The sequence below is a fragment of the Delphinus delphis genome, chromosome X (assembly GCF_949987515.2).
Source record: "Delphinus delphis chromosome X, mDelDel1.2, whole genome shotgun sequence".
Taxonomy (NCBI): Eukaryota; Metazoa; Chordata; class Mammalia; order Artiodactyla; family Delphinidae; genus Delphinus; species Delphinus delphis.
The window spans coordinates 55,760,809-55,773,427 of NC_082704.1; the positions used below are offsets into that span (position 1 = coordinate 55,760,809).

Sequence of the window (12,619 nt, forward strand, 5' to 3'; positions counted from 1 at the left end):
ATATAGATATACATATGGTTTTTCATCTGAAATCTGTACATTGCCTGTTATGTTACTGTAGATGTTTGGTTAAGCAAATTCCTATGGGCTCATTACAGATTGACTTTGAGATAAGTTCTCAAGTGTGCAGAGTTCAGAAATGTTATCTACCATTTACATAAGCCAGTGGGCAATTCTCCATTCTTTTTTCTCTTCCTACACACAGGCACACAAACTTTCCTGTTTTTCTACCTTCAAATGGAAGGAAGAAAAATCATGCTTCAGATTAATGCAATACAGGGGTCTTTTTGCTTTTGCCTTCATTTTTGCCTGGCCAACTCTTAATCAGTTTCTTCCCAAGGAAGATACCTACTTTTCCACATTAAAAGAAAACCCAACAAATTATTGGGTTACCCTGTGCTGCTCTCTCATACCACCCTTTGATTCTTCTTCACAGTATGTATCACACCTTTTTCTCTAGGCAGATAGATATAACTTAATGTCTGTGTCCCCCAGGGACCATGCTGGCTTTGTGCACCAGTGTATTCCCAGTGCATAAAGTGATGTCTGCCACATAGGTGCTCAGTACATATTTGTTTAATGAACAAAGTGGAGAAGAAAGTTGGCATTTATTGAACACCTGGTCCTATGCTAGACACTTTCACATAACTCACATTTATTCTTTATAACAGTTTTGTGAGGAAGGTACTATTAGCACATTTATAAGAGGATGAAAGTCAGAGAGACTAAACAATTTTTCTAACATCACAGCATTATTAACTGGCAGTGTCAGGATTCAAACTGATGATCCTCTGACTTGAAAGCTAGTGCTCTCACTCTACCATATTGCTTCTTTTTTTATTTTAAATTGAGATGTAATTGACATACAACATTGTGTAAATTATATATCACAACATGATCACTACAGGAGTGTTAGCTAACACCTCTATTATGTCACATAATTATCCTTTCATTTTTTTGTTGAGAACAGTTAAGATCTAGTCTCTTAGCAACTTTAAAATTTATAATAGAGTTTTGTTGTCTATAATCACTATGCTGTGCATTAGATTTCCAGAACTTATTTACCTATTAGTTGCAAGTTTTTACCCTTAAACAACATCTCCCCAGGTCCCCCATCTCCAAGCCTTTACTACATTGCTTCAGTGTCTGTCTAGTGTGACTTCTCCATTGACTCAGTGACGTAAAGGATGTACTAGCAAGCCATATTTAAAAGAAACAGAAGGAAGGAATAAGGTAAATATTTGAAGCTAAATACTTTCACTTTCATTCCCAAATATCTAAATATCACAGAGAAAGTTGGATTACAAACAACTATCCAAATACATTTTTGTAGAGTAGCATATTGATAAATTATGGCATCAGTAACACAGCCCTGAATTTTTAAAAACATATTTTATTTTGGGTGTTTTTTAAATTTAAAAGGTAATATGTCTACAAATAAGAAATGCTGTAGGGTGTGTGGAGAAAAGGGAACCCTCCTACACTGTTGGTGAGAATGTAAATTGGTGTAGCCACTATGGAGAACAGTATGGAGGTTCCTTAAAAAACTAAAAATAGAGCTACCATATGATCCAGCAATCCCACTTGTGGGCATATATTCAGAGAAAAACATAATTCGAAAAGATACATGCAACCCAATATTCATAGCAGTGCTATTTACAATAGCCAAGACATGGAAGCAGCCTAAGTTTCCATCAACAGATGAATGGATAAAGATGTGGTACATATATACAATAGAATATTACTCAGCCATAAAAAGGAACGAAATAGTGCCATTTGCAGCAACACAGATGGACCTAGAGATTATCATACTAAGTGAAGTAAATCAGACAAAGAAAGACAAATATTATATGCTATTGCTTATATGTGGAATCTAAAAAATACAAATGAACTTATTTACAAAGCAGAAAGAGACTCACAGACATAGAAAACAAACTTATGGTTACCAAAGGGGATGGGGGATAAATTAGGAGTATGGGGTTAACAGATATGTACTACTATATATAAAACAGATAAACAACAAGGATTTACTGTATAGCACAGGGAACTGTATTCAATATTTTGTAATAACCTATAATGGAAAAAATATGAAAAACAATATGTATATATGTATATGTATAACTGAATCACTTTGCTGTACACCTGAAACTAATGCAATATTGCAAGTCAACTATACGCCAATAAAAAGGTAATATATACTCCTAATTTTAAAAAGTCAAACAATACAGAAGTGTATACAGTAAAACCCCAAATCCCTTACCTTCTCTCCCAATCCTACTCTCGGGCAGTAACCAGATTTGACAGTTTGATGTGTTGTGAACATGCCTTTTTTGTTTCTGAAAAATCATCTACACTTTCCATTAAAAACTGTTATGAAACTCATAATTGACAGTAATTACGACAGTGAGTCCAGATGTTGGTAAATGTTTTGCATTTAGTGTGCTTGTTCTTAGAGCACATCTTTGTAATAATTGAGATGCAGGGTTCAAAGGGCCATGCAAAGTTCATATAGTTCTTCCTACTTTAGGAAACCTGTTCTTTCACCTTCTTTTCTTTCTTTCATATAGTCATTCATTTATTTATTTACTCCAATATGTATTGAGTGCCTACGATATGTCTGGCACTGGGAATACAATCGTGAGCAAGACAGACGTGGTCCCTGCTCTCGTTACAGGTTAGAGCGAAGAGACAAATATACTATTTTAACTCAGGGTGATGAATAGTATGAGAGAATGTGCTTCTTAAACTTTAGTGCACAGCAGAATCACTTGGGATTCTGGCTAAATTGCAGGCTGGTCCTACACCAGACCCACTAATCTGGAGGGTGGATACTAAAAATTTGCATTTTAATAAGCTCCCAGGTGGTTCCAATGGGAGTGTTTTCTTTCTGCGACATATAGAGGAAGAAGGAGTGCAATAGGGAGTGAGTGGGGGGCAAGTTTGTTTAAAGGGAGTCAGGGAAGACCTCTGCAAACAGTATGTCTAAATTGAGACTTGAATGGTGAGTCAATATTAACTAGGCAATTGGAAGTTGGGGGTTGGGAAGTGGGTAAGTGCATAAGAACAGAGACTTGCCTGAATCTGAGAGGGAGCGGGCCTATACTCAGGAAATGAAAGAAGTTCAATATGGCTAAAGAATACAGTTTGAGGTGGGTAGGTAAATGGCAGGTGGGTAGCTGGGTAAGAACCCCCATGGAAAGGGTAGCTTGAGGTGATAACCAAGGTTGGTACCACAGGGATTGTTAACATTTAGAGGAAGTGTGGAGGAGGAAGAGGTCAAGAAGACTAACAAGGGCCATTCAATTATTTTCTGTCATATCCTTGGTCAATTAACTATCTCTTTTTTTCCATTTATACATATATCATTTTCTCTCTAAATATAAAAATAATCCCTTACATTTGTACCTTCTTATACATTTTTTTTCTTTTGAGTGGACCCTCACAACAAATCTGTGAGGTAGTTTGGGCAGGAATTATTATTTCCATTCTACATATGAGAAAACTACGGCTCATAGAAGTTAAATTTCTTAAGGCCTCAAAGTTGCTAAGAAACACAGAATTGATTCTTGAACTAGGATTTTTTTATGTTTGTTATGATTTGTTTTGGTGTTTGTTGATGCCAAGTTCAATGTTCTTGTACTCTCTATTTCCCTATTTGAGGGCATTATGAATTCTGACTTTATCTTCCAAAATTCTATACATTCTAGCCAACTGAAAGCCATTACAAAGTTGAGCATATCATCACCAAACTAGTGATGATGGCACAGGGCCCAGGGCCAACTTAAGCAGGACCTATTCATTTTCATCCCTCTCTGTGATGGATAACTCTAAATTTTTTGTAACAGATAGGCTTGTAGAAGAAAAAGAGTGTGTCTTAGAGTATATGTTGCAAAATCACCAGCATCTTTTGAGTACTTAACTAAGCACAATATTCATGGTAATAACCTTTTCTGTAACAGCCCAGGATATTACAGAAGATAGTTTACTGCTATGATTTTCAGTTTCAAAGTTCAAATGAAGCAGAGCTCTCTCATCAAACACCATTGACATAAACTCAGTTTCTGGAAATGTGCTTCCTTTAACTTTGCTTCCTTCTGTTTTGCATATTTCCTAATAACTCCAAAGAGAACTGAATTATCAATTTCATCAACTTTCTTATCCTTTTTGGTCTGCTTTCACCCCAGAATTATGTTCTTCTTAAGAGCTTCTAATTTTACCTTTCATTTTCTCCAAGAATATTACTTCTACACTAGAGGTGGAGAAAGACTGTCATTATTCCTGTTTTAGAGTTGGGATTTCCTTTTAAACTGGAGACATTTCAGGAAGACAATAACTAAGTGGTTAAAAGTTAGTAAGATTAGTGGGTACAATTAAGGGGAAGAGAAAATAAAATTTCTTTGGGGACATAGCTACAGTATCAGTCCACTGCCTCCACCATACACTGGAGGGAGAGGCTTTCCCAGAGAACTGGTTCAGGAGCAGGTATATTTGAAGAGACTAGAAAAGTAAGATTATAATAATATTTAATTGGGTTACTAGGCAGTTTAAAAGGAGTCTTTGAAGGGGAAAAAGCAGGATTTAAATTACATTAAATTTCTTAATAAGAATTAAAGCAAGGATAAGTTATTTCATAAATATTTCTTGAATTATTTTATTCTATTACTTGAATTTTTTTTATTTTTAGTCTTTTTTTCATTGAAGTATAGTGGTTCAGTTTCATATATATATATATATATATATATATATATATATATACTTTTTCAGATTCTTTTCCATTATAGGTTATTACAAGATATTGAATATAGCTCCCTGTACTATATAGTATGTCCTTCTTGTTGATCTATTTTATATATGGTAGTGTGTATCTGTTAATCCCAAGCTCCTATATTATCCCTCCCCTGCTTTCCCCTTTGGTAACCATAAATTTGTTTTCTATGTCTGTGAGTCTCTTTCTGCTTTGTAAATAAGTTCATTTGTATCATTTGTAAAGATTCCACATATAAATGATATCAAATGATATTTTTCTTTGTCTGACTTACTTCACTTAGTATGATCATCTCTTGGTCCATCCATGTTGCTGCAAATGGTATTATTTCATTCTTTTTATGGCTGAGTAGTATTACATTGTGTATATATATATCATATCTTCTTCATCCATTCATTTGTTGATGGCATTTAGGTTGCTTCCATGTCTTAGCTATTGTAAATAATGCGGCTATGAACACTGGGGTGCATGTATCTTTTCTAATTAGAGTTTTTGTCTTTTCCTGATATATGCCCAGGAGTAGGATTGCAGGACCATATGGTAGCTCTATTTTTAGTTTTTAAAGGAAATACCATACTATTTTCCATAGTGGCTGCACCAGTTTACTTGGATTTTTCCTTTTAGTCTTTTTAAAACTTGAAGTGTAGTTGAGTTACAATATTGTATTAGATTCAAGTGTACAGCATAGTGATGCAGTATTTTTGCAGATTATACTCCATTATGTTATTACAAGATCCTTTTAGTTTTTTATTCATTTAATTTAAAAATAAATTTATCCTGATTTTGCTCTTTGTTATTAAAATAAAATGGAAAAACCCAGAAATTTTAGATATCATCAATTGCTACTAATGGTATCAAAACACTCTTTTTAAGGATAGCTTTACTCCACCAATTTCCTCTGATTCTCGTTAAGATATTTGAGGAATTAGAATTTACAAAAAAAATTAACTTGAAAAGAAAGTTCTAACTTGACACTCCCTGGATATTTGCTGAAACTTGTATACTGAGGAAGATCATTTGCCTAAGAGTCCTATATATCAAATTCCAGGTATTTAAGCATCTTAAATAGAGCTTTTGTCTGGGCTTCATCTACTGCTATTTTTCAAAAAAATTTCTGGTTTTTTCCGGATTTTTTTTTTTTTTTCGCGGTACGCGGGCCTCTCACTGTTGTGGCCTCTCCCGTTGCGGACCACAGGCTCCGGACGCGCAGGTTCAGCAGCCATGGCTCACGGGCCTAGCCGCTCCACGGCATGTGGGATCTTCCCGGACCGGGGCACGAAGCCGTGTCCCCTGCATTGGCAGGCAGACTCTCAACCACTGCGCCACCAGGGAAGCCCTTTCCGGAATATTTAAAGTGAAATTTATTTTAAAAATTTATTGCACAAATATGTTCACTGGAAAGTTGTTTGATACCACAAAACTGGAAACAATTAAAATGCACATCAAATATGAGGTTGATTAAATAAAAGAAAGCATATACATGAAGAGTAAAGTGACTATGCATCTGGTTTAGAGCAGTGGGCTCAGGAGGTCACACTAGTCCTGAGTTTGAATCTTGACTCAACCATTCCCAAGTTGTGCGATATCAGGCAGGTTAACTTCTCTAAGCCTCAATTTCCTTTTCTATGAAACTGGGATCATTGTGCCTACCTCACTGTGAGGATTAAATGGGATTATGTATATAAAACATGTGCCATAGTACCTGACACTTGATAAATGCAGGGCTCAAACAATTTGGCACATGGTTGGTGTTTAATAAAGATTTGTTGAATGATAACAAATTTTAAAAAATGTTATATGTTATGCTATAGCAGCTGGGGAAGACTAATAATACATTGTTAAGTAAAGAAAGACAGTTACTATGATGTCAATTTTATTTAAAATATTATATATATATATATATATATATAGAGAGAGAGAGAGAGAGAGAGAGAGAGAGAGAGAGAGAAATATATAGAGAGAGACAAAAGATAGTTTTGAATCATTGAAATGTAAAAAATGGTTATGTACAGATAGGACTCTGAGAGGTTTTTAATTTCTATTTTATGCATTTCTTAGGTAACCCAAATGTCTCCCAGTCTTCTGGAGCCATTTATTCCTGTAATAACCAAATGTCTTGAGTTCCTACCCTAGGTAACGGCAGGGTCTAGCTCGCTACCCACCCCTCTTCCTCTAGGGTAACCTTCTTCTTAGATACCTGTTCATGAATTAGTCCAAGCTTCAGTTTTCCCAGTCCCTGGGTTCAACTCCTGCAGCTGCTGTCTTCTTTCAGCACCTCTGTCAGGCATGTAGCCTTCATCTCTCCATTTTCATGGCCCCAAACCACCAAGGCTAGTCTACTGACTTTCACTAAATTACTGGTAAGTGTTTTTCCATACAGCATCTAATAGGAAACAATTTAAAACTGAATACTGATATCTTAAAGAGAACATTTAGTGGCTATCTTGTGCCCTAGACCTTAGTCTACCACCATTTGGCCAGGTACTGCTCCTCAAGCCAAGAATTCTTCATTTCCATTTAATCTCTCTTTTCCTAGTTCCTGAAACACCCAGCCTCTTTCTCCAGATTGCTCCCTGGAAAAAAATCCAAGTTCTTCTTTTTATATGCAAAGAAATCTAATTCTCAGTCCTCATCCCAGACTAGGCTCTGGCTGGACTCATCTTGCCTTTCACATAAGGTTACTGTTGGGGAACTTTTCTAAACAAAAAAGCTATGCACCCATGATCTACACTCTCAGCTAAGCAAAGAGACAGCATAAGCAAAGTCATGATTTTCCCTTAATTGGAAATTTGCTAATATCTGGAAAGGAAGAAAATTCATATTCTTGGATGTGCTCAATTTTAACCAGTGCAAAATCTAGAGGTAATTTTTTGTCTGTCTGTTACAGATATTTTCCAAATGTTTTACAATGAGCATGTATTCTTAATAAAATAAAATACAGCAAATATTATAAAATATTAATCTTTTAATTGATGAATGTCTTAAGTTTTCATTTCAGAAAATATCCACATATGTTAGTTCTGTTCTCCTTGCCTTAAGTGCTTCCTCACCCCACTCCCCACCTCCTGCTTTTTCTTTTTCTTTCTTTTTGTTTGTTTGCATCTTACAGGGGTAAAAATAAAAAGCTTGTGAACTTAAAAGGGACAGGAAAAAGATGGGCTCTGAGGTACAGGGAGATTCCAACAAATTTGTCTGCTTGCTATAGATGAAAATTATATAAATGTCTTTCTCAATTGTGAATATTCATTTAGATGAAATCAAGCTGGGGTCAGAATTCCAAATGCTGGATTTTACATAGCATCTTCAGAAAAGGGGGTCTAATGTATTGTAGCAATTAGAGTTTAAGTGCATAAACATATCCATGTTTTTACACCTATGGGAGATGGCTTATACATCATACTAAATTAAAAACATTTTGGTAGAGCAGACCATGAACACACATTTTGCATTCTTAGAATTTGGCACGTATTGGCTTGCAAAATTTACCACCTAGACTAGATCTGTAATAAAAGATCTGTATGTTAAGACTAAGATTATATTTTAGAAAATTTCTGATAATATCTGGAAATGATAAAAACCTGAAATTTAAATAATATGTACACCTTTATTAAATATAAACAAGGTTACAATGTTTATCATTTAGACTTTGTTTCTAAACTGGATTACATTTCTACCTTGTGGCAAAGACTTATTATTGATGCTTTTGTTTAAATATTGCAAAAAACTATTTTTTCCCTGATAATATACCAGTTATAGTGTGGAGATAATTTGCATGGCTGATGGAGACAGTCTCCTTCTGTTTCTAAGATGGAACAAGTTGTGTTAATAAGAAACTGTGAGCAAGAATATGCATTTTTGTGTGTCCCCTTAAAGTCACCATTGTATAATGATAAAAAAACATTAAAAATTAAAAACAAACTAGCACCTAAATCACCTTCAAGTGATGGAAAGTTCATGAGCCAAAGTACAAAAGAAACTTGTTAACAACTCTAGATCACTAAACTATAATTTCTAATTTTACCCCTTTAAGGCATCAGCCAGAAACCTAACACATGTCTCCTCCTCTTATAAAGCAAAAAAGCAACGTCATTCATCCCCACAATAAATTATGAAAGTGATTTGATTTTGTAAAGCAAACAGCAAAATTCCTTCACCTCTTTTCTGGCATTTCAGAAAAGCCAAAATGAGAACTGGGTTTTCCTTATTTTGTCTGGAGTTTCAGTTGTGTGACTTAAATCAAGTTACCTAACCTCTCTGAATCTCAGTTCCTTTACTTGAAAAATGAACATAATAATATAATCTACCTCACTGGATTATTGTGAGCATTAAGTGAGCTAATATAAGTAAATTGCTCCTTAGACCCATGCCTAACACCACAGGAAGCATTCATAAAATTTTAGCTCTCATTGTTATTACAGGTCAATCAAGATCAGGAATGTATCTACATCTAATTTGTGTTGGGTTTGGCATAGTTCTGCAATGTGACTTAATTTGTCTGTCATGCTAAGAAGGTGGGCTCTCTAGTTTTCATTTATAGCTAGTATAGGCAAAATGGTGATTGTACTCTTTAGTTCTATTCGAACCTTCCATCTATGGGATGGGCTTTGGACTCTCCCCATTCTGGCATGTATTAGATTTTGGAAAATTAATCTTTCTAAGTTCCAGTTTCTTTATTGATAAAAATGGGGAACAAGAGTATATATCTCACAGGGTTGCTTTGATGATTAAATAAGTTATGCATACCTAAAGACCTTTTCGCAAAGTGTGAGACTTCACAGCTTCAACCAATGTTTTCTGGTATGTTTAGAAAATAAAAGACACTCCATCTACAACAATATTAGCACCAGTTATATAATATACATTGTTGAGGAAGTGAGCCAACAGATAAAAAGATGGGAGAAGGAATTCTGCGAGGGGGGATGGGGTGAATGGACAATATACCTGATCTTACAGATGTGGGGTTGGAGAATAAGCATAGCATGTGTAAGGAGCAGGATAGTGTGATGGTAAAAACCCTGGAGTTGGAATCAGATAGACGTGGGTCTGAATTCAGGCTCTTTGCCAACTGTTCATGTCTTGGTTAGGTTGCCAAATCTTATGAATCAGTTTCCTTAGAACTGGGGATAATAGGGTTGCTGTGGGATTGAATGACAAAATGCAAAGTGCCTCCCACTGAACCTAGGTCATAAAATAACTCAATAAATAGTAGCCATAGTTATTCTTAATTATTTGTAAACAAATATTTTCTTCATTAGGGACTTGAGCACCTCAATAGGAGAACCCTTTTAAGCATTCCACTTTCTATGGTGTGGGGAAAAGGTAATAAGTGGAAGTCAGAACAGAAATAGGAAGTGAATTATTTCAGGGCTGGGGCATGGGGAAAACAGAATGGGTTAGGACAAATATCCTTACATTTGTTGGTTAAAACAGTGGACACTATTAGGGTGTCAAGCATATGCTCTGAGATTCCTCCCAGCTTTCTGCTTCAGCCTCTTAAGCTCTTGGGAGGAGGAAATAAAATGGTGTAGCAGCCCCTGCCTCGCCCCTCCCCCACCACGTGGGGGAGCACTCACACACGTAAATAAGGGCACTATGACTTCATCACTGTGATGCAGTAATGGTGCAAGGTGGTGAAGCAGTAATACTCTCCCAGGTTCATTTTCTTCTTCCCCTCACTACCAGCCTGTTGGCAGGGAAAGGCCAGATGATAACCTGAAACCCAGCCAAGCCTACAGCTGTGATAGCTGGTAAGGTCAACTCCAGCAAATCGGAGGCATCAGTAATCTTCTTTAGGTAGCACTCCTTTATTTTTCCCATTCTCATCTTGATAGAAGGGTATCTCAAAGAACGAATCAAGTTGAGAAAAAAATAGAAACATCCTACAGCCTCCCACCACAGCACTGTAGTTAAGGGCTCCTGTTACATGAAGGCACTTAGTCATTGGCCAACCAGTTGTCTGCCAACCCATCATCCACCAACTAGTTCTAAACCAAATAGCCCTCAGCCAACCAGACACGAATCAACTGGGTATGAATCAATCAAGCTTACCAGACATGAACCAGCCAGGCACGATCTTACGTGGTATGAACCAATTGGACATGAACCAACCAAGTATAAGCCAACCTGACATTAACCAACTGGGTCAACCAGGCATGAGGCAACTAGGCCTGTGCCAAATAAGCATGAGGCAACCTGGCACATGCATGCAGGCCTGAGTCAACTTGGCATGAGGCAAATAGTCGTGAGCCAATCAAGCACGACCCAATCAGGCACAAGTCAGCCAGGCCTGAGTCAATCAGGCATGAGTCAACTGCAACCAGACCCAAGCAAATCCAGCATGAGTGAACCAGGTATAAGGCAAACATGCCCAAGCCAATCAATCATGAATCAGCCAGGCATGAGGAAACCATGCCCGAGCCAATCCAGTACAAGTCAACCAGGCCCGAGCCAATCAGGCACAAGACAAAGAGCCATGAGCCAAACAGGCAGGAGACAATCAAGCATGAGGCAACCAAGCATGAATTCTTTCTAAGTAAGACCTGCGGAGGCTCGAGACTGCCTATGTTTTCCTCTATGAGTTTTATAGTGTCTGACCTTTAATCCATTTTGAGTTTATTTTTATGTATGATGTTAGGGAGTGTTCTAATTTCATTCTTTTACATGTACCTATTCAATTTTCGCAGCACCACTTATAGAAGAGGCTGTCTTTTCTCCATTGTATATTTTTGCCTTCTTTGTCATAGATTAGGTGACCATAGGTACGTGGGTTTATCTCTGGGCTTTCTGTCCTGTTCCATTGATCTATATTTCTGTTTTAGTGCCAGTACCATACTGTCTTGATTCCTGTCACTTTGTAGTATAGTCTGAAGTCAGGAAGCCTGATTCCTCCAACTCTGTTTTTCTTTCTCAAAATTGCTTTGGCTATTCAGGGTCTTTTGTGTTTCCATACAAATTTTAAAATGTTTTGTTCTAGTTCTGTGAAGAATGCCATTGGTAATTTGATAGGGATTGCATTGAATCTGTAGATTGCTTTGGGTAGTATAATCATTTTCATAATCATTTTCACAAAATTGATTCTTCCAATCCAAGAACATGGTATATCTCTCCATCTGTTTGTGTTATCTTTGATTTCGTTCATCAGTATCATAATTTTCTGAGTACAGGTCTTTTGCCTCCTTAGGTAGCCCTAGGTATTTTATTCTTTTTGTTGCAATGGTAAATGGGAATGTTTCCTTAATTTCTCTTTCCAATCTTTCATTGTTTGTGTATAGGAATCCAAGAGATTTCTGTATATTAATTTTGCATCCTGTAACTTTACTGAATTCATTGATTAGCTCTAGTAGTTTTCTAGTAGCATCTTTAGAATTTTCTATGTATAGTATCATGTCATCTGCAAACAGTGACAATTTTTGTTCTTCTTTTCCAAATTAGATTCATTTTATTTCTTTTTCTTCTCTGATTGCCATGGCTAGGACTTCCTAAACTGTGTTGAATAATAGTGGTGAGAGTGGACATCCTTGTCCTGTTCCTGATCTTAGAGGAAATGCTTTCAGTTTTTCACCACTGAGAATGATGTTTGCTGTGGGTTTGCCGTCTACTGTATATGGGCTTTATTACGTTGAGGTAGGTTCCATCTATGCCCACTTTCTGGAGAGTTTTTTTTTTTATCATAAATGTGTGTTGAATTTTGTCAAAAGCTTTTTCTGCATCTATTGAGATGATCATATGGTTTTTATTCTTCAATTTTTTAATATGGTATATCACATTGATCAATTTGCATATACTGAAGAATCCTTGCATCCCTGGGATAAACCCCACTTGTTCAAGGTGTATGATCCCATTAATGTGTTGTTG

At 36.4% G+C, this 12,619-nt stretch overlaps 1 protein-coding gene across 1 annotated transcript in view; it reads left to right on the forward strand.

Annotated features, from left to right (window-relative positions):
* Positions 1-2,613: 2,613 nt before the first annotated feature.
* Positions 2,614-12,619, forward strand: part of SATL1 (spermidine/spermine N1-acetyl transferase like 1) — a 34,115-nt gene continuing 24,109 nt past the window's right edge. The window contains exons 1-2 of the mRNA XM_060002019.1: positions 2,614-2,674; positions 10,718-10,876. Coding sequence (XP_059858002.1) covers positions 2,614-2,674; positions 10,718-10,876 — 220 coding nt within the window. The remainder of the gene's footprint in view (positions 2,675-10,717; positions 10,877-12,619) is intronic.